The following is a 25,182-nucleotide window of genomic DNA, read 5'->3' as shown; positions in this document are numbered from 1 at the left end:
ATCTAATTAAAAGTCATTTGGACTGCATGCTAACGGTGCTAGCTCAGTGCATAGCTGCAGATGGGATCAGCTAGCCTAGCTCCTGGGGGATGGAGGCAGCCTCTGAAGCAAAACAAAAGGTTCTTTTAAAACTGATCATTACAACTGTTGTTACCCGGCACCTCCAGCAGGTGGCACCAGGTGAACCCAGAAACACATCAACGCTTGACTTCCTCCAATGACCCAGATATCCCAGAATGCATTTCACCACGACAGGTTAACGTCAGCTGCAGAACCACAGGATTCACTTCTGATTAAAATGATTTGATCTTTAATTTATAGAGAATTTATTTTATTTACATCTGTCATTCACAGGATATTTGTATTATTATTACAAATGGCACTTTGAAGTCAGCGGTTCAGGTCCCCAGCCGGTCACTCAGCAGGCTGCCGGTCTGGACGTCCTGCAGCAGGAGGTGGACCAGGTCGTGCAGCTGGTGCTGGTAGGACAGACGGTACCTGAGGTGGACGTCCTCACAGTGTCCCAGGAGACGCTTGAGGTTCTGGACCGAGCCGCTGGGCGGGGCGGCCACGCCCATCCTGGAAGAGAGGAAGCCACACACTGTAGTACTGGAGTAGTACTGGAACAGAACCGTGTCAAGTACTGCAGTGCTTGCACCTACTTCTTGGAGACGTCCTCAAACAGGCTGGGCGGCAGCGGGCGAAGACGCTTCAGTTCCTCCAGGAACAGGAAGTCTCCGCCCAGAAGAACCTTGTGGAACAGAACCTCCGCCCAGTCCGGGCTGTAGTCGTACGCCTCCGATACCAGCACCACCTGCAGCACACAGGAACACGCTCACACGTCTGTGGTACTGTGGTCATACTGTAGTACTGCTGTAGTACGAGTACCTGGTAGCATCGCGGCAGCGTCAACATGGTGACGCTCAGTTCTTCGGGTTGCAGGTTGATGATGCGTCGCTCTGAGTTCTGCTTCAGGAAGTGGATCTGCAGCAGAACCAGCTTAGAGAGCTTGACACAGCGAGCAGCCTGCCGCACACACTCATCCTGACACACACACACACACACACACACACACACACACACACACACACACACACACACACACACACACACACACACACACACACACACACACACACACACACACACACACACACACACACACGTTAGCTCACTGGGAGGTGGAGGGTCAGTCAGGTGGGGCGGGGCAGTACCTTGCAGTAGCTCTCAGCAGCGTCTTTTAGCAGAGCCAGGACTTTGGACAGAGAGCTCCTCAGCTCTGCAGATGGTGCTGGAACACAGAACCAGGACCAGGACTGTCAGGACCCGTTTCATTCAGTAGAACAGGGGCATCCAACCTCTGGCCCGGGGGCCACATCCAGCCCTTTAATAGATTTTAGATCTGACGGCTTCACGGAATTTTTTTCACAATATGAAACCTGATAAAGGTTTTTCATGATGAGGTTTTATTTTCAACTGATGTATTATTACTAAATTCAATAATCTGTCACATAGAAAAAATGTGAGACGGAACCCCAGGTCCATTTCCTGTTTGAGTGTGGACAGGAAGTGATGCGCTTACCCCAGGGCTGAGCCTGGATGATCTTCAGCTGCGTGCGCGCCGCCATCTCGTGGTTCTCTCCGATCTCGCGCCGCATGCTAAAGCACAGCGCCACCATGTTGTGCTTCTCGCTGTCGCCAGGGAGACAGCGCTTGATGTAGTCCAACAGCGCCCCCTTCAGGCTGGAGCTCTGAGGACAGCCGGACACGTCAACACGAGGCATCAACACAGGGCGTCTACACGGGACGTCGACCGGGGACACATCAACATGGGACGTCAACACGAGACATCAACACGGGGCGGCAACACGGCACACATCAACAGGGGACACATCAACACGGGACACATCAACATGGGACATCAACACGAGACATCAACACAGGGCGTCAACACGAGACATCAACACAGGGCGTCAACACGAGACGTAAACACGGGACACGTCAACACGGGACGTCAACAAGAGGCATTAACACGAGGCGTCAACACGGGACGTTACCACGAGACTTCAACACGGGGCGTCATCACAGGGCAGCAACACGGGACACGTCAACACGGGACACGTCAACATGGGACACGTCAACAAGAGGCGTCAACACAGGACGTTACCATGAGACTTCAACACGGGGCGGCCACACGGGACACATCAACATGGGACACATCAACATGGGACACGTCAACACGGGACACGTCAACAAGAGGCGTCAACACGGGACGTTACCACGAGACTTCAACACGGGGCGGCCACACGGGACACATCAACACGGGACACGTCAACACGGGACACGTCAACAAGAGGCGTCAACACGGGACGTTACCACGAGACTTCAACACGGGGTGTCAACACGGGACACGTCAACACGGGACACGTCAACACGGGACACGTCAACATGGGACACATCAACACAGGACGTCAACACGAGACACATCAACATGGGACACATCAACACAGGGCGTCAACACGAGACGTAAACACGGGACACGTCAACACGGGACGTCAACAAGAGGCATCAACACGAGGCGTCAACACGGGACGTTACCACGAGACTTCAACACAGGGCGTCATCACAGGGCAGCAACACGGGACACGTCAACATGGGACACGTCAACACGAGGCATCAACACGAGGCGTCAACACGGGACGTTACCATGAGACTTCAACACGGGGCGGCCACACGGGACACATCAACATGGGACACATCAACACGGGACACATCAACATGGGACACGTCAACACGGGACACGTCAACAAGAGGCGTCAACACAGGACGTTACCACGAGACTTCAACACGGGGCGGCCACACGGGACACGTCAACACGGGACACGTCAACACGGGACACGTCAACAAGAGGCGTCAACACGGGACGTTACCACGAGACTTCAACACGGGGCGGCCACACGGGACACATCAACACGGGACACGTCAACACGGGACACGTCAAAAGAGGCGTCAACACGGGACGTTACCACGAGACTTCAACACGGGGTGTCAACACGGGACACGTCAACACGGGACACATCAACATGGGACACATCAACACGGGACACATCAACACAGGACGTCAACACGAGACATCAACACAGGGCGTCAACACGGGACGTCAACAAGAGGCATCAACACGAGGCGTCAACAAGGGACGTTACCACGAGACTTCAACACGGGGCGGCCACATGGGACACATCAACACGGGACACGTCAACACGTCAACAAGAGGCGTCAACACGGGACGTTACCACGAGACTTCAACACGGGGCGTCATCACAGGGCAGCAACACGGGACACGTCAACACGGGACACGTCAACACGGGACACGTCAACACGGGACACGTCAACACGAGGCATCAACACGAGGCGTCAACACGGGACGTTACCATGAGACTTCAACACGGGGCGGCCACACGGGACACATCAACATGGGACACATCAACACGGGACACATCAACATGGGACACGTCAACACGGGACACGTCAACAAGAGGCGTCAACACGGGACGTTACCACGAGACTTCAACACGGGGTGTCAACACGGGACACGTCAACACGGGACACGTCAACACGGGACAAGTCAACACAGGACACGTCAACACGGGACACGTCAACACGGGACACGTCAACACGGGACACGTCAACACAGGACACGTCAACACAAGGCGTCTACACGAGACATCAACACGGGACACATCAATCGACACATGTTTTGTGTGTGTTTTGTATTGTGTGTGTTTTGTATTGTGTGTGTGTGTGTTTTGTATTGTGTGTGTGTGTGTTTTGTATTGTGTGTGTGTGTGTTTTGTATTGTGTGTGTGTGACCTGTCCTCGGTCCGTGTCCGTCCTCTTCCTCAGTAGAATCTCAAATCGATGGTTTTGATGAAGCAGATCGAACACGTAGGTCATTTCCTCGTAGCGACCGATCCCTGTCAGCAGACGCACCTTCACACACACGCACACAGTGTGTGTTTTGAGTAGAGTATTACACATTTTACACTACAGTTTTAACAGTGTACTGCTGTGACTCCCCAGCAGGGGGCATACTACCAGCAGGGTGAAGTGCTGCCCGGGGGCCAGGTGGCAGTGGCTGAGGTGGCGTGCGGCCTGAAGCACACGGACGATGCCCTCCATGTTGCAGCAGAGACTGAAACAGTCATGAGCCAGGACCAGCAGCTCCACCGCTGGACAGGGGAGATCAATACTTGACCAAATATCAATACTTTATTACACGGCGGTCAGTTATTCTGAATAATAATGCTGTCTGTTAATAATAACTTGTCACAGCAACCACCCCCCTACATGGTAATGCACACGCTGGCGTGTGGCGGCATCTGGTGGCCCCGTATCAGAACTACAACAGAAGACGAGCAGTAGTCCCATTTTAACATAAATGTAAATGTATCCTTTGATTTGACGGTAGCTCAGGCGGGAGAGCTGGTGGTCTAGTCATCTAAAGGTTGCTGGTTGGATCCCAGGCTCCTCCTGCTAGCATGCTGTAGTGTCCTTGAGCAAGACACTTAACCCCTAATTGCTCCTGATGGCTGCGTCCGTCGGTGTTTGAACAATTGTAAGTCGCTTTGGATAAAAGCGTCCGCTAAATAAAAATGTAAAATAAAAATGTAAATGATTTAGTGATTCATCACCCTGTACTCTGTAACTTTACTGACTGTTTAAGTTCAGTACATTACATGTAGCTTCACATCCAAATGTTTTCATGAATAAGGAGCACACTGTATGTCTCTCACAGGTCTCCAGCTGATCCAGCGTCAGGGTGTTGAGTCTGTCCAGCAGGTGGCATCCCAGCAGGTTGGGGTCTCCACAGAGCCTGGACAACTGCAGGAAGTCCTCTCTGCCATCTGACGCCATGTAGACCTGTCTGTCTGCCACACACACACACACGGTGACATCACAGAGGACCTAACCCCTCGTCCAATCACCCTCTGGCTGCAGCCGAGTGGTCCTCTTACCGAGTCCCAGGTCGGGGCCTGCGGCCTGCAGGCTCCGGACCACGGCGGAGGCCAGGTACTGGGCCACGGAGGCCGGAGGGAGGCCCTGGGCCTGGATAAAGGCCTGGGCCCGGCGGAAGCGCTCCGGCTGGCCCGAGCGGAGCAGCTTCTCCAGGACCAGCTGAGGGTCCTCGCTGCAGAGCGCCGAGAAGGAGAGCTGCAGCTCCTGGAAGACAAGGAGACGAGGAGATGAGGAGATAAGGAGTCAAGGAGACAAGGTGTTTCAGTGCTCAGTGCATGGGCCTGAAGGGGGCGCTACCTTGGAGAGCTGGTAGAGGCTGAGCTGCTGGAGACAGAAGGTTTTACCACGAAGACTCTGATGGACCAGACGCTGCAGCTCAGACAGAAGATGGACATCAGGGAGAGGGAGAACAACGAAGGACGAGAGACTATTGCTGGAGGCAGCTGGAGAGAGAGAGGGAAATAAAAACCTTGACACAGAACCGGGATGTGGAAGGATGATTGACAGGTCCCTGGAACATCAGTTTGTAGTTCTGCTGTAAACATGTGTTGAACATACAGTGTTCGATTTGTGGGCGGGGCTCTGACATCACTTCCTGTGGCGGCATGTCTCCGGACGCCAGGCCGCGGCAGCGCAGCGCCAGCCACACGTCCCGATTGAACACGTTGAAGTAGCGACACGCCCGGCTGGCCTCTAGGACCCGCCCCTCGTCCAGCAGCCGGCCTATCAGCTCTTCCAGGACGGCGAGGTCCTCGCTGCCCAGCGGTGGGGCGGCCAGGGGTCCCGACGGGCCCTCCGACCGGGGGGCGGTCCCGGGTCCCGGCAGGCCCTCGAGGCTCAGGTACCGGGGGTGGTTCAGGGCCGGGATCTCTCGGAAGGAGAACTCCTGCAGCAGGGCGTCGTCCGAGCCGCCGTCGTGTCTGAAGAGACTCTCCTCGCGCTCGGCCACCAGGAGGCGGCGCTGCTCCAGCCGGCAGCGCCACAGCCGCTCCTCCAGCCGCTCCAGGAGCTCCGGGCGGCCGGGAGGGGGCGGAGCCCGGGAGAGCCAGCGCCCCGCCAGGCCGAGCAGCAGGACGCGCTCACGGAGTCCCGTCGGGTCGGAGCCGCACGCCTCGGCCTGCGACCGGAAGAAGCGTCCGGCCGCGTCCGGGTCGGCGCCACTCGACTCCAACTGCAGATGACACTTCCTCCAGAAGGACTCGCGCGTCTCCCGCCACGCCCAGCGCCGCTCGGCCTTCTGGGACTGCACTTCCTGCAGCAGCTGGAGGAACACGCAGAACCAGGGATGGTGATGACTATTGATCAACCTTTAACCGGCAATAAGAGTTTTGACCCGTTAGTACAAGTTGCAGAACCGTAGAACGAAAACGAGCTATTTCATTGTATTTTAACTAACAGTTTAAGAAAAGGAAATAAAAAAAGTTTGTTGCATGGTAAAAGAAAAATGGGGAGCGACAGTCCATCAAACAGGGAGGGGATTTCTTTTGTGTGTGTCCGATTATTATCAATTATTTCCCAGATTTGGCTGTTTACTGTGAATATTCAACAGAGGGGTGGGGGGGGGGGGTGCACGAGTTTCTGCAAATAAAACAACTAAAAACAGTGAAAACAACTAGAAACACACTGTTTTTAGTTGTTTTATTTGGAGGAAGGGGGCGAGGCACGGAGTGCTCCAGGTCTCTGTCATCTGGATGCACAGAGAGCTGTGTTCGTTCCATTCCCCTCATTTTTAATTATAATTTGTAAAGTGCAATAAAAGAAACACCATAATACTTTATTTTTTCGGGGGACAGTGGCATAATATTATAACGTGGTCAGATAACGGTTAATGACCATTTAAAGAGGGTCAGAAAACACTGATCTGAAATTAAATCACAGCTGAGAACCTCCACAGACAGACCTGGTGGAGCAGCAGCTCTCCAGCAGCCAGCCCCACCAGCCGTGCCAGCTCCCTGGCTCGGCTGTACTGCCCGGCGTCCTGCAGCCGCTGCAGCAGCTGCCGGTACTCTGCCTCCGGACAGGAAGTGGTGAGCAGCGAGACAGGAAGTGGCACCGAGGAGCCCTGGAGCAGCAGACTGACCTGGCTGAGACGCTGAAAGTCTGGACCTGGACACACACATGTCACTGTGATATGAAATCTGAAGCCTCCTCCAAAGCCCTGTGCTCCAACTGTCAGTCCCTCGCTCCCTCCTTTTCTCCATCCCTCCATCCCTCCTTTTCTCCATCCCTCGTTCCGTCCAGGTGCTGCTGTTGCAGGTGTGGTGCTCACCATTGGACTTGAGATGGGTCTGTGCCTGCTGCAGCAGCTGCAGCAGGCGGTGCAGCTCGTAGTGGGTCCAGCTCCTCTGGAACAGAAGCAGGATCAGCACCGAGGCCTGGCTCTCCACCCACTGCAGGGGGAGGCCACCAGGGGGCGCAGTGCTGCTGCTCCTCAGCTGGGGGAGGCACAGGAGGTTAGATAAGGACAGACAGACACAAGCAGGTAAAAAGCAGTTTGTGTGACTGACTGTGAGCAGGCTCCTCTGGAAGTCCATCAGTCTGTGTCCAGCTTCACCGTAGCTCCTGTAGTCACAGCACAGGTCGAACATCTGGAGCAGGAGCAGCAGGGGGCATTCCTGGGGGCGGGGCACATAGATATTTACATGACATTACATTTACATTCAAGAGAGATTCAAGATTCAAGATTTTTTTATTTGTCACATACATATACATACTTCCATACATATATGCAGTGAAATGTAATGCAACGCACCCGGTGATAGCACACAATAAGTCCTAGGAAAAAGTACAAAAATAAAATAAAAATAAAAAGTAGAAAATTCCTTTCTAATAGACCGACTAACTGACTCCTAAAACGTAATACAGTAAGTGGAATACTTATAGAATAAGATAAAATATATAGAATAAAATACAATAAAAAATAAATTGAAATAAAATGGAATAGGTTGAAGGAATATGCCTATGTATATACAGATATGTGCATTTAAAGTGGCATGTGAATTAAAGTGCCATGTGAATGTGAATAGTGTGAGGTAGTGTTTGGGATAATACAGCACAGTATACAACAGTACGGCGCAGCAATACGGCATCACGAACAACCCTGAACAGTGACACAGTATGCGGTACAGTATGCTACATACAGTACAGTAGGTAGTGGAGCCTAGTGCATGGCTCAGTTAGGACCCCTGGTGAGGTCAGCGTTGACAGTTCTGATGGCTTGAGGGAAGAAACTCCGTCTCAGTCTCTGTTCTCGCTGCGTGACTGCGGAGGCGCTTGCCTGACCGCAGCAGCTGAAACAGTCCGTTGTTGGGGTGATGAGGATCCTTCATGATCCTACGGGCTCTGCTACTACACCTCCTGGTGTATAACTCCTGCAAGGGGGGGAGGGTAGTTCCAGTGGTACGTTCAGCTGAACGCACCACCCTCTGCAGGGCCCGCCTGTCCTGGGCAGTACAGTTCCCAAACCAGGCAGTGATGTTGCCTGTCAGGATGCTCTCCACTGCTCCAGAGTAGAAGGACTTGAGGATCCTCACCGAGACCCGGAATTTCCTCAGCTGCCTGAGGTGGTAGAGACGCTGCCTCGCCTTTCTCACCAGAGTGTCTGTATGAACAGTCCATGTTAAGTCCTCTGTGATGTGGACTCCCAGATATCTGAAGCTGCTCACCCTATCGACAGAAGTCCCATTAATCCACAAGGGCGTGTGCGTCCTCGATTGTGATCCACGCCTAAAGTCCACAATCAGCTCCTTGGTTTTGCTGACGTTCAGGTGGAGGCTGTTGTCCTGGCACCAGAGTGACAGGTCAGCCACCTCCTCGCGGTAGGCCTTCTCATCGCAGTCGGTGATCAGGCCCACGACCACGGTGTCGTCAGCAAACTTGATGATGGTGTTGGAGCTGGACCTGGCCACACAGTCATGTGTGTACAGGGAGTACAGTAGGGGGCTGAGGACGCAGCCCTGGGGGGATCCTGTATTCAGGGTGAGGGAGCTTGACATGTACTTCCCCACCTTGACCACCTGGGGGCGGCCTGTGAGGAAGTCCAGGATCCAGGTGCACAGCGGAGCATTCAATCCTAGCTCCATCAGCTTGACAGCCAGTCTGGTGGGGACGATGGTGTTGAAAGCTGAACTATAATCGATGAACAGCATTCTCACATAGGCCCCCTTCTGGCCATCCAGGTGCGTGAGCGTGGTGTGCAGTACCTGGGAGACCGCGTCATCCGTGGATCTGTTCTGCCGGTACGCGAACTGCAACGGGTCCAAGGTGCGGGGGAGGGAGGCGCAGATGTAATCCTTAATCAGCCTCTCGAAACACTTCATGACCACCGGGGTGAGGGCCACCGGACGGTAGTCATTCAGGCAGGTTGGAGAGGCGATCTTCGGGACAGGAACGACGGTGGACCTCTTGAAGCAGGATGGGACCACTGATTCAGCCAGGGAGATGTTGAATATTGTGGTGAACACCGGAGCTAGCTGGTTAGCACAGGTCTTCAGTACTCGTCCAGATATGCCGTCTGGACCCGCAGCTTTCCTGGTGTTCACCCGCATCAAAGCCCTCCTGACCTCGTGCACGGACACTGAGAGTGCGCGCTCGTCCCCAGCGGTGTAACTCCAATTAGCCGGCGAGCTAGCGGTGCTGCTGCCAGACTCGAACCGCGGATAAAAGGAGTTCAGTTGGTTGGCCAGGGAGGCGTCCACACTCGTGGCTGGGGAGGAGCTGCTCTTGTAGTTAGTTATTGTTCGCAGCCCCTCCCACAAGCGTCTTGTGTCCCCCCGCTCCATCTGCAGCTCCACGGTCTCTCTGTACGTCCGTTTAGCGTCCCTCACCGCCCTCCGCAGATTGTACGACGCCGCTTTGTAGTTGTCCATGTTGCCAGATACAAGTCCGTCGTTGTAAGCGGCCGTGCGCGCATTCAGAGCGCAGCGGATGGATTTATCAACCCATGGTTTCTGGTTTGGAAATATCCGAACTTTCACCGTAGGAACGATTTCATCCGCGAGCGTAGCCACAAAACTCACTACAACCTCCGTAAACTCGCTGACGTCACTTGAACTCGCTTGGAACATGTCCCAGTCTACGTCAGTCAGAGCGTCCTGAAGCGCAGCCTCTGATTGGTCCGTCCACCGCTTCACTTCCCTCGTCATCACCAGATCCCGCGCGATCAGAGGCCTGTAAACAGGAAGCAGCGAGATCGCGGCGTGATCTGATTTTCCGAAAGCAGGAAGCGACACGGGCTTGTATCCGTCCTTGTAAGGAGCGTAACAATGGTCCAGAGTTCTGTCTCCCTGGTGGCACACGTGATGTGTTGGTGGAAATAAGGCAGAACTTTTTTAAGGTTGGCCCTGTTAAAGTCCCCAGTCACCACCACAGCCGCGTCGGGATGTCTGTTCTGAAATCCGCACAACACATCGTGCAGAACCGACAGAGCTGCGTCGGTGTCCGCTTGCGGTGGGATATAAACGGCTGTAATGATGACCGTGCTGAATTCCCGGGGGAGATAAAATGGACGGCATAGTATGGTCAGCTGTTCCAGGTTCGGCGAGCAGGAGTGGGAGAGGAATTTGGTGTTGTTGGCGTTACACCAGCGGTTGTTTACCATGAGGCAGACGCCTCCACCTTTGGATTTCCCCGACTCTCCCGTTCTGTCGCCGCGGAACACGGAGAAGGCCTCGGCTGGACGTATGGCTTCATCCGGCACCAGTGGGGTCAGCCATGTTTCCGTCAGGCAGAGGACGCAACAGTTCCTCGTGTCACGCTGGAATTGAATCCTCGCTCGAAGTTCATCCATCTTGTTCTCCAGGGACTGGACGTTAGCAAGAAGGATGCTTGGCAGAGGTGGACGGTAAGGTTGCGTCCTCATTCTGACCCGAATGCCGCCTCGTTTACCTCGGTGCTTCCTCCGTGGGCCGGCTCGTGGAACAGCGACTCCATTTTTGTTGTTGTTGCGAGTGTTCCCGCGTAGGATTTCCGTCGGCCACTCTGCTCCCACGGATAAAAAGTCCCAAAGTTGTTCGTTTAGGGAATTTTTTATATCCATGAGTGCATCGCGGCCGTATGAGTTAATTGTTGATGTTTTTCTGGCGAACATTGTGATAAAAAAAGGAAAAAAATACTAAAGAGTAAGAAAGTAACCGGAGCGCCGGCGCAGGCGACCGCTAGGGGCGGCGCCACTATCGCACATTTGATGACATCTGATGACATCGATGATTTTCTATGATAGTAAACACTATGATATTGGATATGGAATATGAATAACAGTCCCACCCTCTGGAAGAGCTGGAAGCCCTGGAGGAGGGGCTTCACTTGGCCACGCCCCAGCACCGTCCTCCAGATGATTGACAGGTCGTGCAGGTCCCACTGGTGGTGGGCGGGCCTCTCCTCCAGGTGGGCGGTGGCCTCACTGGCCATGATGTCATCAACGCTGGTCAACACCCACACACACAGACACTGCAGAGGCTCCGCCCCCTGCCAATCACACCAGACCGGACTCTTAAAGGTCTTTAAGAGGTTAAATATTAAATCACAGAGAAAACTATTTGTTAAATTGAGCTTGATCCTGCTCCAGAAGAATTTACGTTATATTGGAAAATATTAATATAAATATAAATATGAATATGAATATAACAAACTGAGTTTTGATATTTATCATTAGTTCAATTCCGTTCTTTTTACCCTCAAGCTTAAACAAGCTGCTTTTATAAACATCTGACCATGTGGTTCCAGACCAGACCACACCAGACCAGACCAGACCAGACCAGGTTGTACCAAACCAGACCAGGTGGTTCCAGACCAGACCAGGTGGTTTCCAGACCAGACCAGAGGTTCCAGACCAGACCAGAGGTTCCAGACCAGACGGTTCCCTACAGGACCAGGTGGCGGTACTGACCTGCAGACAGGCAGCCAGGACGCTGAGGTTGGGGGCTCTCTGGTCCACTGCCTCCCCCAGCAGCAGCCTCCAGGGCTGGGCCTCCTGCTGGCTCTGGAGAACCACTTGGAGCAGCTCTCTGGAACCGGGCCCCCTCCGGGCCCTCGGGGCCGCGGCCCGCCCTGCTGGGGCTCCACCCTCTGACTGGCTCTGGACCTGTAGGTTCTCCAGCGCTAGACTCAGGTGAGCCTGAAGGGCGGGGCCAAACTGGAGCGCCAGGGACCTCACCTGTAGAAAGAACCAATCACAGACTTAGAGCAAGGCAGTGACACTGCAGGGTTGGGGGTGCTATTCCCTAGACCAAGACACTGCAAGGTTGGAGGTTCTATTCCACATTTACCTGCTGGGGTGGGAAGCTGTGCTGCTGGACAAAAAACAGGAAGTGCAGCCACTGTCCGTCAGTGGCGCAGTGGGAAGGATAAACTGAGCTGAGAGCCAATGAGTGAAGCCTGCAGAACTGGACCGGTACCGCCCACTCCAGCCCCGCCTCATAGGACCACCTGGGAAAACAAACACTGTGTGATGTAGTATTGGAATGTTGTAATATATGTATAATGTATGTATTTTTTTAGTATAGCAGTATAGCAGTATTGCAGTATAGCAGTATTGTATTATAGCAGTGTTACAGTATTGTAGTATTGCAGTACTGTAGTATTGCAGTTTTAGTAGTTGTTATCCGACCTTGTGATTCCCTTCCGCTCCAGACTGTCCATCACAGCTTTTTCAAGGCAGCCAATCAGCTGCTCTGCTGCTCCAGGCTCCGCCTCCAGCAGCTGACAGCCTTTAAGTACTGACAGAACACACACCTCAGTGTGTGTGTGTGTGTGTGTGTGTGTGTGTGTGTGTGTGTGTGTGTGTGTGTGTGTGTGTGTGTGTGTGTGTGTGTGTGTGTGTGTGTGTGTGTGTGTGTGTGTGTGTGTGTGTGTGTGTGTGTGTGTGTGTGTGTGTGTGTGCACTCACCGAGCTGCTCCAGACACTGCTCTGGCCCGTTCTGGTCCTGGTCCTGGTTCTGGGTCCAGTCCAGGATCAGATCCATGGCTCGGAGCTCCACCCGCAACCTGAAGCTGCTGCCACCCAGCAGCAGGCAGAAGCACACGCAGGCTGCTGCCACCGGGGGCTGCCTGCAGTGCTGCAGAGCAAGGCAGCATGCCTGCTGCTCCGCCCTCTGCAGCCTGCAACACAGGACACACACCTGTCTCTCTCTCTCTCTCCCCCTACACCTGTCTAATTACACCGGTCTCTCCCTCCCTTTGCACCTGTCTCTCTCTCTCTCCTTACGCCTGTGCCTCTGTCCCCTTACACCTGTCTCTCTCTCTCTCGTTACACCTGCCTCTTTCTCCTTATACATGCTTCTCTCTCCTTACACCCATCGCACTCCGCTTTCACCCATCGCTCTCCACTTACACCTGCCTCTCTTTCTCTACTTACACCTGTCTCTCGCTCCTTACACCTGTCACACTCTACTCACACCTGTCTCTCTCTACTTACGCCTGTCTCACGTCGCTGCCACTGCTCAGGTCCTGCAGCAGGAAGGTTGCGTAGGCGAAGGCAGGGCGTCCGTGTCGCAGGAAGTAGGCGGAGTCTATCTTCTCCACCAGAGCGAAGGCGTGGACCTGGTGAGGGCTGGAGAAGTGGGGCAGCTCCGACGCCTCTGAGCCACCAGGAGACAAATTGTTTTCCAATGTGAGATTATCAGGCGCTGTATTTTTATGTACGGTGTCCTCTTGGGGTGCAAGCAGTTCCAGAACATACCGTAGGTCAGCGGCGAGTTGGCGGCCTGCCAGGCGAACAGCCGCGACGGGTCCAGAGGATAGAGAGCCTGGACCCAGAGAAGACACCACGTATGGCTCATATCATGAACATTCCTTGTGAGCACAGCCCAGGATGCTCCTGTACCTGCATCAGGTGGTAGATGGAGACGTCGGGGCCGGGGCCTCGAGGCCCCGCTGTGGGGAAGAGGGCCGCCCTCAGCTTGGGGTGGGGGCCCAGGGCCATCTTCAGCAGCTGGGGGTCCAGGCTCCAGGCCAGACCAGAACCAGCTCTGGGACTCAACACCTACACAGGAGACACATCCACTCAGGGAACTATTCAATGAAATTCACAGCCAACGTGGACTGATCACAGCGAGAAAGAGGATTTCTGTGAGAATTTCTAAACTCAGGAGTGAAGTCTGCCCCCCTGAGGTGAACATGTGGCATTTTACCTGGTCCACACCCCCCGGGCTGAACATCAGGGCGGCCAGCGCCAGGACGCTGTGCCCCTCCAGCATCAGGGTGCTGAGAGACGCCTGGCCTCCTGCCAGCAGAACCTGGGCGCTGGTCAGACTGGCCTGGAACACCTTCTGTGGATCTGGAACAGTAGCAAAGACCAGAAGCATCAGAACCATCTGGAACATCAGAACCATCTGGAACATCAGAACCAGATAACCTGTAGGTATTCCGTCACCTGTCAGGTCCCTGGTGATTTCCTGGAGCTGGAGCATCATTAGGAACCAGGGCTGGTTCTCGTGCACACCGCTGAGGATTCTGGGAGTCAGCCTGCGAGGGAAACACACCAACACCATCACCACACACACACACACACACACACACACACACACACCTTTGTCCATGTAGAGTTTGGGGGCCACCTGTGGTGCTGCAGGTAGCAGTACAGTAAGTACTGCAGGCTGTGGGTGAGGCAGTGGGAGAGGAAGTGGCTGTGGAAGTCCAGACCCAGAGGGGAGCGGTACCGAGGGAGGGGGGGGCAGGACGCCATCACCCCCCCACACTGAGCCAAACGCCACAGAAGATGGTCCAGGTCCCCGGTCTCTGCCGGGACCAGGACCCCTGTCCTGTGGGGGGGGACGACGACTGTGTTAGTGCTGCAGTACTGTGGTGGTACTGTAGTACCGTGTAGTACACCTACCTGGCCAGCAGGTGCAGTATGTTCTCCCTGGTGTGGCTGCTGCAGACCGTGTAGTCGTCGACTAGTTGTGGCGTGAGCTCCGGCCAGCGGGGGGTGTTCTGGATCCAGAGCGTGAGCCGGGCCTGGTGGTTCAGAGCCGTGAGGTAGAACCAGAGCGTCTCAGCTCGGCAGGAGCCCAGAGCTGAGGGACAACAAGACCAGGGATGGTAAGCATCTGTTAAGAACCACTGTGCCATGGCAACCGCTTCGCCTGGTTACACCGCCCTCGTACCGCTCCACCTACATGCTCATGCTAAAGCTAGCTAGTGGTGCCATCTGGTAACGATAGCTAGAAAGTACAAAAGAGAATGACTAAAAACTACGACTAAAACGCGGATACTAGTTATGAAACAAGACGTACTAGTTATAAAACCAGTCTTACCAGTTATAAAACAAGAAATACTATTTATAAAACTATACATACTAGTTATAAAACTATACATACTAGTTATAAAACAAGACGTACTAGTTATAAAACCAGTCTTACCAGTTATAAAACAAGAAATACTAGTTAGAAAACTATACATACTAGTTATAAAACTATACATACTAGTTATGAAACAAGACGTACTAGTTATAAAACCAGTCTTACCAGTTATAACACAAGAAATACTAGTTATAAAACTATACATACTAGTTATAAAACAAGACGTACTAGTTATAAAACCAGTCTTACCAGTTATAAAACAAGAAATACTAGTTATAAAACTATACATACTAGTTATAAAAAAAGACGTACTAGTTATCAAACAAGGCGCACTAGTTATAAAACAAGACATACTAGTTATACAACAAGACATCCCAGTTACAAAACAAGAAATACTAGTTATAAAACTAGACATACTAGTTATAAAAAAAGACGTACTAGTTATCAAACAAGGCGCACTAGTTATAAAACAAGACATACTAGTTATACAACAAGACATCCCAGTTACAAAACAAGAAATACTAGTTATAAAACTAGACATACTAGTTATAAAACAAGAGATACCAATTATCAAAGTAGACATACTAGTTATACAAGTAGACGTACTAGTTATACAAGTAGACGTACTAGTTATACAAGTAGACGTACTAGTTATACAAGTAGACGTACTAGTTATACAAGTAGACGTACTAGTTATAAAAGTTGACGTACTAGTTATAAAAGTAGACATACTAGTTATACAAGTAGACGTACTAGTTATAAAAGTTGACGTACTAGTTATAAAAGTAGACATACTAGTTATAATAGTAGATGTACTAGTTATAATAGTAGACGTACTAGTAAGAGAAGTAGACGTACAAGTTAGAAAAGGTGACGTACTAGTTATAAAAGTAGAAATACTAGTTATAAAACAAGAGATATCAATTATAAAACAAGAAATACTAGTTATAAAACTAGACATACTAGTTATAAAACAAGAGATACCAATTATGAAAGTAGATGTACTAGTTATAAAAGTAGAGGTACTAGTTATAAAACTATACCTACTAGTTATAAAACTAGAAATATTATTTATAAAACTAGACATACTAGTTATCAAACAAGAGATACCAATTATCAAAGTAGATGTACTAGTTATAAAAGTAGAGGTACTAGTTATAAAAGTAGACATACTAGTTATACAAGTAGACGTACTAGTTATACATTACATTGATCAGACGCTTTTATCCAAAGCCACTTACAATTGTTCAATCACCGACGGACGCAGCCATCAGGAGCAATGAGGGGTTAAGTGTCTTGCTCAAGGACACTACAGCATGCTAGCAGGAGGAGCCTGGGATCCAACCAGCAACCTTTAGATCACTAGACCACCAGCTCTACCGCCTAAGCTACCATCCCCCAAGTAGACGTACTAGTTATAATAGTAGACGTACTAGTTATAAAAGTAGACATACTAGTTATAATAGTAGACGTACTAGTTATAAAAGTAGACATACTAGTTATACAAGTAGACGTACTAGTTATACAAGTAGACGTACTAGTTATAATAGTAGACGTACTAGTTATAAAAGTAGACATACTAGTTATACAAGTAGACGTACTAGTTATAAAAGTAGACATACTAGTTATACAAGTAGACGTACTAGTTATACAAGTAGACGTACTAGTTATAATAGTAGACGTACTAGTTATACAAGTAGACATACTAGTTTTACAAGTAGACATACTAGTTATACAAGTAGACGTACTAGTTATAATAGTAGACGTACTAGTTATAATAGTAGACGTACTAGTTAGAGAAGTAGACGTACAAGTTAGAAAAGGTGACGTACTAGTTATATAAGTAGACGTACTAGTTATAATAGTAGACGTACTAGTTATAATAGTAGACGTACTAGTTAGAGAAGTAGACGTACAAGTTATAAAAGTAGACATACTAGTTATAAAAGTAGACATACTAGTTATAAAAGTAGACATACTAGTTATACAAGTAGACATACTAGTTATACAAGTAGACATACTAGTTATAAAAGTAGACGTACTAGTTATAAAAGTAGACGTACTAGTTATAATAGTAGACGTACTAGTTAGAGAAGTAGACGTACAAGTTAGAAAAGGTGACGTACTAGTTATAAAAGTAGACGTACTAGTTATAATAGTAGACGTACTAGTTATAATAGTAGACGTACTAGTTAGAGAAGTAGACGTACAAGTTAGAAAAGGTGACGTACTAGTTATAAAAGTAGACGTACTAGTTATAAAAGTAGACGTACTAGTTATAATAGTAGACGTACTAGTTAGAGAAGTAGACGTACAAGTTAGAAAAGGTGAAGTACTAGTTATAAAAGTAGACGTACTAGTTATAAAATAAGACGTACTGGAGGTGCTGATGGCTGCGTCCTGCAGGCGGGACAGGCGGACCACGCCCTGGCTGTTCTGGTCCCAGTGCAGGACCCAGTCCAGTCTGAGGCTGCTCATTAGGTCCTGTTCCTCCCGGAACTGTCCCTGGTCCAGCAGCTCCAGAACCCCCCGGCCACCCGGCTTGGACCGGACCATCTGTAGAGCCCTGAGCAGACCCAACACACACTCAACTGTTACCATGGCGACTACAGCCTGGTGTAAACGCTGTGTTCCGGTGTTGGTGTCGCTGCGCCCCCTGCTGGAGAAACGGTTTTATTTCCAAGTAAGAACAGGAGTAGAAACCAAGGTCCAAATGGGTTACAACAACAACAACAACAACAACAACCTTTATTGGTCACACAGCACCACACTACAACACACATGCACACGCTTTGGATGGTGCCGGTGAAATGGTTCCTCTGCATTTAACCATCCTGGCTTGTCCTTCCTCCGGGGCCACAGCCAGGAGCAGTGGGCAGCGTACGTGGATGCGCCCGGGGACCAGGTGATAAGTGTCCATCGCTGGTCAGACCATGATGGGTGCATGTTTTTGAGGGGGGTCCTTACTGACGTGAGGTGGAGGAAACCCCATGTTGAAAACTTCTTTCAGGACATATTGAAGTATGGCGTATATTTGCAGAGCAGGGTTGTTGGTTGCCAATTAACGGGTCATTTTTTTGGGCACTTTTTTTTGTTATCATTCAAAGTTTCTCTCAACCCCCCCCAAAGAATCTCCAGGGTTGCCAGTCTGGCCACCAAACGAGCACTCGTTGAGGTCGAGCCATCGGATGTTATATTTATATATTTATATATTTTAGTTTTAAATTCAGATTACGCTCTGACATGTTGGGACTGTGGTGGAAGCAGTGGAATGGAAACAGCTTTTTTTTGATCATTTATCCCACAGTGATCCTTCCAGACCCCCTGGAGGCAGGAGGGTACTTACATTGCCGTGGAGATGTGTGGGGTGTAGCGTGGCTGTGCTCCCAGCTGCTCCACCTCTCTGAGGAACTCCACCCTCTGAAGCTCCGCCTCTGAAAGATACCTCCGCCCCCTGAGATCCTCCACCTGAGAAGCACCCCCCCCCCCCACCCAGTCAACATGTGATGTGTGTGGCTGTGAATTTCTGAGTGTGTGTGTGTGTGTTTGTGTGTGTGTGTGTACAAGACACTAGGGTTCCTCTTGTTAATGTGTGTGTTTCTGTTAGTGCAGTTGTTTTTCCTGTTCATGTGATCGTGTTTCCTGTTCATGCGCTCGTGTTTTTCATAATTTACTTATGTTTTGTCTATTTTCACCTGTTTTCTTAAGCTGCAGTGTGTTGAGCTCTCAGCTCCACCGTATGTACCTCATGAAAATTCATATCTTGCCCAGTAAATAAATCCACCCCCTGCTGCTCATCTAGACCTTCTCTTCTTCTGTTTCCTAGTGGCTGAATAAACTCATTTATTGTGGAATCTGCACCTCATTAACACTAGTGTTTCCACTACTGTTGTTTGTGTGCATTTATGTAAAGTCAGCTTCCTTTTAGAGAGATGGTGTGGTGTTTAAGAATACATGAAACTATATATATATATATATATATATATATATATATAGTAAAGGTAGATTATTTTATACATTTTAGAAAAACATTAAGCGAATATGACTGTTTATTGCGTGTGTGTGGATGACTGTGGATAACCGTCAATCGGCCCAGCCCGACATGAGACGTGCACACTCACCAGGAAGTCCCGGAGCTGCTTGTTGTCGGTGTAGAGACACACGCTGTGCAGCTGCTGCTTCACACTGTAGCCCTGAGACACACACACACACACACACACACACACACACACACACACACACACACACACACACACACACACACACACACACACACACACACACACACACACACACACACACACACACACACACACACACACACACTTTGTTATTTGACAGTCTTGAAGTACAGTGTAGTAAAGTGTAGTAAAATACAGTGTATCGCAGTACTGTGTAGTACAATAGTGTGGTACAGTGTAGTACAGTAAAGTGTAGTACGGTGTAGTACAGTACAGTGTAGTACATTAGTGTAGTACACTACACTGTAGTACAGTGCAATACAGTGCCATGTAGTACAATACAGTGCAGTAAAGTACAGTTTAGTACATTAAGTATAGTACAGTACAGTCTAGTATGGTGTAGTACAGTACAGTGTAGCATAGTACAGTGTAGTACTACAGTATTTCTGCTGTCTCACCAGGTTCCTGAGGAGGCTGCAGGCCAGTGGCAGCTGCCTCTGAGCAAGGCAGCAGAGCACCTGCTGCAGCGCCAGCGTCCTGACGTTCTGCACACTGTGGGAGCGCAGGAAGAACTGGAGGCGAGGAATCTGATTGGTCAGGACGGCATGACGCACCGCCTCCTGGGAGGGGGCACAGAAAAACACACACACACACACACCACACACAAAATGGAATGTGTCAAATCAACCAGCGTGTGTGTATTTCTGTGTATGTCTGTGTGTGTGTGTGTGTGTGTGTATGTGTGTGTGGTTCTGTTCTGACCTCTGCACTGAGTCCGTCCCACTCCTGGTCCAGGTCAGATTCTGTGGGTGGTGCCAGTCCTGGTCCTAGTCCTGGTCCTGGTCCTACAGGTCCAGCAGATGGTGGTCCTGTGCTAGACCAGGGGAACCTCCTCATGTATGAGCGCAGTTGGGTGACGTAGCGGTCCAGGATGGAGACGCAGAGCTGCAGGTCGCCCTCCAGCTCTGAGGAAACACCTCCACCTTCAGCCAAACTACACTTCACCAATACACACAGTGTGTATCTGTGTGTAGCAGTAGTATGGTCTTATTGTGGGTGTTGCTACACACTGCGTGTATCTGGGTGTAGTAGTAGTATAGTCTTACCGTGGGTGGAGCTACACACTGTGTGTATCTGGCTGTGGAGGAAGCTCAGCGTGAGGCTCAGCAGCTGCTCTGAGATCTGTCTGGACTGGACCTCCGTCTGTCCGTCCCTGATGGAGGCGCAAAGCAGGTCCAGGGCGGGGCGCAGCTCCTGCAACCCTAAAGAGAACACCACACCTGTACTACACACCGCTCCACCAGCTAGTACTGGCGGAGTAGTGTGGTAATCTGGCTGAATGTAGAGTGGAACACCATCGAGCCGCGTGGAGCAGCAGTGGAGGTGTATTGTGCTGGTGTCTTACGCTCCACCAGGCTGGAAGCGGAGGACTGGTCGCTCTGGATCAGGACGCTCTCTTTGCTCTTCAGGAAGAAGTCCACTGTGTCTAACTGACGGTTCTTCAGCCCCGCCTGCCCAACACACAGTCCCACAGGGAGTCAACACCAACATGGCCGCCGCAGCCTGCTTCATGTACAACAGCACTCGGGGTCATAGTGAGCCATCCCCAACTTCAATGGATGCAGTGTGTAATTGTTGTCGTCTCCGTCAGTCAACTGTGTGAGTGCTGCCCCCTACCTTCAGGGCGTGGATGGGGATGGAACAGCGCCCCCAGGTGTTCAGGTGACACAGAGCATCCACGGTGGCTGCTTTGCCGAACACCATCAGCCTGCTGAGCAGCTGCTGCTGGGAGACGGCGAACAGGACCTGGGACAAGCTGCTCTGTGTGGCCCCAGCGCCCCCTGCAGGCGGACGGGGTCATGTGACATACGGCTCGAACGTGGACGTTGATTTGTTAAGGGATCATTTAGCTTGGACGATTCAAAAGTTAAAAAAAACTGTACGATTTTGTGAAGAAGCATCAGTATTTTCCAAAAAAATTCACAGACACACACAAAAAAGAATGTGAAATTCTGAAATCTAAGGTGCTGAACGCATATCACATCAGCTTCTGTAACAATTATGGTGCATGATCTCAATACCCTTATAATTACATACATTACTTTTTTAGGTATATTTACCATTAAAATATGGAAGCCTGATTCGAAATATCAGTATTCACTTGGTTCTCTATCAAAACAAGTCAGTCCTCAGTTTTCATACTTGTACTCATGACGGCTGCATGCTAACTATGTTAGCTAAATGCATGGCTGCAGAGGGGATCAGCTAGCTTAGCTCCTGCAAGTTTCTCAACAAGGACAGAAGCAGTGGAAGTGGAACACTCACTCCTCAGCAGCAGGCTGCAGTGCTCCGCTCCACTCCATTCCACCACAGCCGCCCCGGCCTCCGCCCGGTGGTAGCTCACGCACTGAGACTGCAAATCCCACAATGCAACAGTGATGCGGCCATCGCTGGGGGAGACAAACGTAATCTGAGCGGAGAACCCGGTGACGGAGAGCCGAGATGGAACGGAAAACTCCGGGACGGACAAGTCCACCGAGGCTCCGTCGGGAGGAACTCGACTGTGGGCGTAGAACGGAACCTGGGGGAGCGCCACGGGCCGGGGCAGGGGGGAGAACCAGGGGGAGGGCGGGGCCTCAGGGGGAGACTGGACCTGGGCTCTGGTGTACATGGAGGCCAAGCGAGATTCCCACGACCTGAGAGAGTACACGCAGAGTCCTGAGAGAGTACACGCAGAGTCCTGAGAGAGTACACGCAGAGTCCTGAGAGAGTACACGCAGAGTCCTGAGAGAATACACGCAGAGTCCTGAGAGAATACACACTGAGTCCTGAGAGAGTACACGCAGAGTCCTGAGAGAGTACACGCAGAGTCCTGAGAGAGTACACACTGAGTCCTGAGAGAGTACACGCAGAGTCCTGAGAGAGTACACGCAGAGTCCTGAGAGAGTACACGCAGAGTCCTGAGAGAGTACACGCAGAGTCCTGAGAGAGTACACGCAGAGTCCCGAGAGAGTACACACAGCGTAATGTTGAGTACAGACAGCGTTACAGTACTCTAAAAGTATTATCTTTGAAAGAATAATTCCGCTGTCTAATCTTCATAAATCCCAGTATTTGGGAATACAGTCAGACCTGGAGCAGCTCCCGCCCTGAAGCTCCTGGATCCTCAGAGGAGGGTGGGGGGCTGCAGCGCCCAGCAGGTGGTCCGGGTGTCTCCTGAGGGGGGTGTATTCAGGATTACTTTTTTTTTTTTTTTTTTTTTTTATAATATAATTGATCTGGTGAATAGTACCAGACTTGTTGTTACTTTGTGATGCATTTAAGAATTGAGGTTTCAGTGACGTCACCTCCCTCAAGATGACACATGTACATTTTCCCATTGTGGGACTAATAAAGGTTTATCGTATCTTATGAGGTTTGAAAGGTTGAACACTGAGCTTCTCCTTTCAACATTGTGAACATCCGTCTCTGCTTGTTCTCAACATTTCTCCGTTCATATGTTTTTAACATTTTTTCAGCTACAAAACTGTCTTGTAATGTGATGAGGATTTGGAACTGATGGAGGTTCTGCACCTGAAGTAGCTGTTGAGGTCCAGGGCAACGGCCTGGTTCTGGCTCTGGTTCTGATCCTGGTTCTGGTTCTGATCCTGGTTCTGATCCTGGTCCTGGCTCAGTGCCACCATGGTGCTCAGATCAGCAGAGACCTGCAGGAAGCAGAAGGACGAGGGCGGCGGTGCCGGATCCTCGGGCCTGGTGGAGACCAGGAACGCCGGCAGGTCCACGCCCGCCACCAGCCTCCCGTCCACATCGTACACATCTGGAACTCCAAGTTAAAGATCAGTCCAACGGGACGCAAGTCCCCACGTCAGCCCCCCAAAACTGGACTGAAAGAAAGTATGCATTGTGTTTAACTGGACCATTCAGGTCTAATGTAAAGATTTTATATTTGTCAGATGCAGTCATGCAGGTACAGTCCAAAGGCTGCAAAAATAAGTATGAAGAAAAAGTAAGTAAATATAGAACGTAAATGAAAAGACAGCGTATTACGATATCTTTTTAGAACAGATCAGGTTTATTTCATGCCGTCTACTCAGGCTCCGGGAAGCAGATCAGGCTGAGGATACGGAGGACTCCGCTCCTGCCGAGGACGAACAGGAGCCCGGCGGTGAAGCAGCAGCACCGGGCGTTGGGCTGCTCCGTCAGCTGGATGGAGCTCCAGACCTCCGCCTCCTGCCCACCCTGCCCCCAGAGCAGCCCCAGGACCAGGCTCCGGTTCAGCAGCAGCACACAGCGTCCGTCCACGAAGGACAGCAGCTCCAGGGAGCGCGGCTCCGACACCCCTGGGGGACACGCTTTTGTTTATACCTGCTGACTTTACACTCATTCCACAAAGACCTTTGTTATGAGACAATAAAATGTTGCAGATGGAAATACAAGACTTTCTTTAATGTCCAATGAGGTGATTTTTCCAGAGTCGGATCTTTAACGCTGTGGCTGAGCCGTCTGCGTGACACATTTACATTACATTTAGTCATTGATCAGACGCTTTTATCCAAAGCGACTTACAATTATTCAAACACCGACGGACGCAGCCATCAGGAGCAATGAGGGGTTAAGTGTCTTGCTCAAGGACACTATAGCATGCTAGCAGGAGGAGCCTGGGATCCAACCAGCAACCTTTACATGACTAGACCACCAGCTCTACCTCCTGAGCTACCGTCCCCTACTCACCTCCGCCTCTGTCCAGGACCATGCGCAGTAACCTCTGGGCGGAGCACTGGGACACGCAGGCCAGGTGAACGGAGCCGGATCGCACCGGTTCCACCGCCACCAGCTGCAGGTCGCAGCGGGAGCTGACCGCCACCAGCCTGGAGCTGACCGCCACCGGCCTGGAGCTGACCGCCACCGGCCTGGAGGCGGGATGCGCGGCGTGGGGCGTCGCCTCCTCCCAGGAGAAGCTGCACCACGTAACACCAACATCATGTCAAGCGTCTGGTATGTGAGGACGGATGCCGTCGTATAAATGTTGACCTGAAATACTCAAGTGACCAACGAGCAGTGTCACAGGTGTCACGGTTCAATTTCATATTTTAAGAACTTTTTAATACGAGCTGCAACCACATAATGCGCTGATTTGTGGACAAATGGTCACCAGGTATTAGGCGGCGCCATGAGAAATGCTGAGTCATTCTACTGAAGCAGAACAACTGGACTGAACACATGTTGTTAAAGGAGCTGCAGACTCTCACTCTGTGAAGCTTCCTTCCAGCTTGCCCCCCAGCAGCGGCTCTCGGTGACCCAGCTCCCCCAGCTCCAGGTCGCCCTGCCCGGTCAGGCAGCCCAGCAGGGAGCCCCTCGGAGCCAGCCGCACCTTCCCGGCTGCCCACACCCCTCCGGGCGGCCTGCACTCCGGCAGCAGCACCACCTCCACGGAGCCGCCGTCCCGCGGCCCGGGTGCCCCGGACATGTTGTCACACGGTGGAAGAAGAGAAGGTGAACGGACGGAACGTCAGCGGGACGGAGCGCGGCGGGACGCGGCCATCTTCCCGTAAACTGCACGGCCGGTCACACGGCCCGGCCGCGGCGGTCAGCTGGCCCGGGCTGGCCAATGGGAGAGGGCCTCACACGATCACGTGACGTGTCTGTTTCCGCCAGCTGACCAATTATAAAAGGAGAATCAACTAGAC

At 51.2% G+C, this 25,182-nt stretch overlaps 1 protein-coding gene across 2 annotated transcripts; it reads right to left on the bottom strand.

Moving 5' to 3' along the window:
- Positions 1–287: 287 nt before the first annotated feature.
- On the bottom strand, positions 288–25,037 carry spg11 (SPG11 vesicle trafficking associated, spatacsin). 2 transcript variants are annotated; one of them, XM_080002196.1, is made up of 40 exons: positions 24,745–25,037; positions 24,227–24,453; positions 23,620–23,835; positions 23,069–23,312; positions 22,628–22,711; positions 21,821–22,191; positions 21,173–21,336; positions 20,901–21,006; positions 20,602–20,757; positions 20,258–20,460; positions 19,954–20,115; positions 19,436–19,507; positions 18,661–18,782; positions 17,672–17,880; positions 14,849–15,029; positions 14,571–14,774; positions 14,387–14,478; positions 14,145–14,290; positions 13,838–13,996; positions 13,694–13,760; positions 13,430–13,592; positions 12,902–13,113; positions 12,623–12,731; positions 12,282–12,441; positions 11,903–12,169; positions 11,281–11,481; positions 7,524–7,631; positions 7,286–7,451; positions 6,917–7,122; positions 5,575–6,277; positions 5,314–5,459; positions 5,016–5,220; positions 4,794–4,928; positions 4,096–4,229; positions 3,871–3,990; positions 1,583–1,751; positions 1,215–1,291; positions 889–1,044; positions 663–814; positions 288–579 (listed from the first exon to the last, which is right to left on the bottom strand). In XM_080002196.1, exons 1-40 carry the CDS (start codon positions 24,960–24,962, stop codon positions 399–401), a joined length of 7,173 nt encoding a protein of 2,390 aa, XP_079858322.1. In that variant the 5' UTR covers positions 24,963–25,037; the 3' UTR covers positions 288–398. The 2 variants fall into 2 exon arrangements, with proteins under 2 accessions (XP_079858322.1, XP_079858323.1); XM_080002197.1 differs by having other exon boundaries at positions 17,693–17,880.
- Positions 25,038–25,182: the final 145 nt, after the last annotated feature.

This window comes from Zeus faber (assembly GCF_960531495.2).
Source record: "Zeus faber genome assembly, chromosome: 6".
Taxonomy (NCBI): domain Eukaryota; kingdom Metazoa; phylum Chordata; class Actinopteri; order Zeiformes; family Zeidae; genus Zeus; species Zeus faber.
This window is presented reverse-complemented; position numbering and strand designations above follow the sequence as displayed.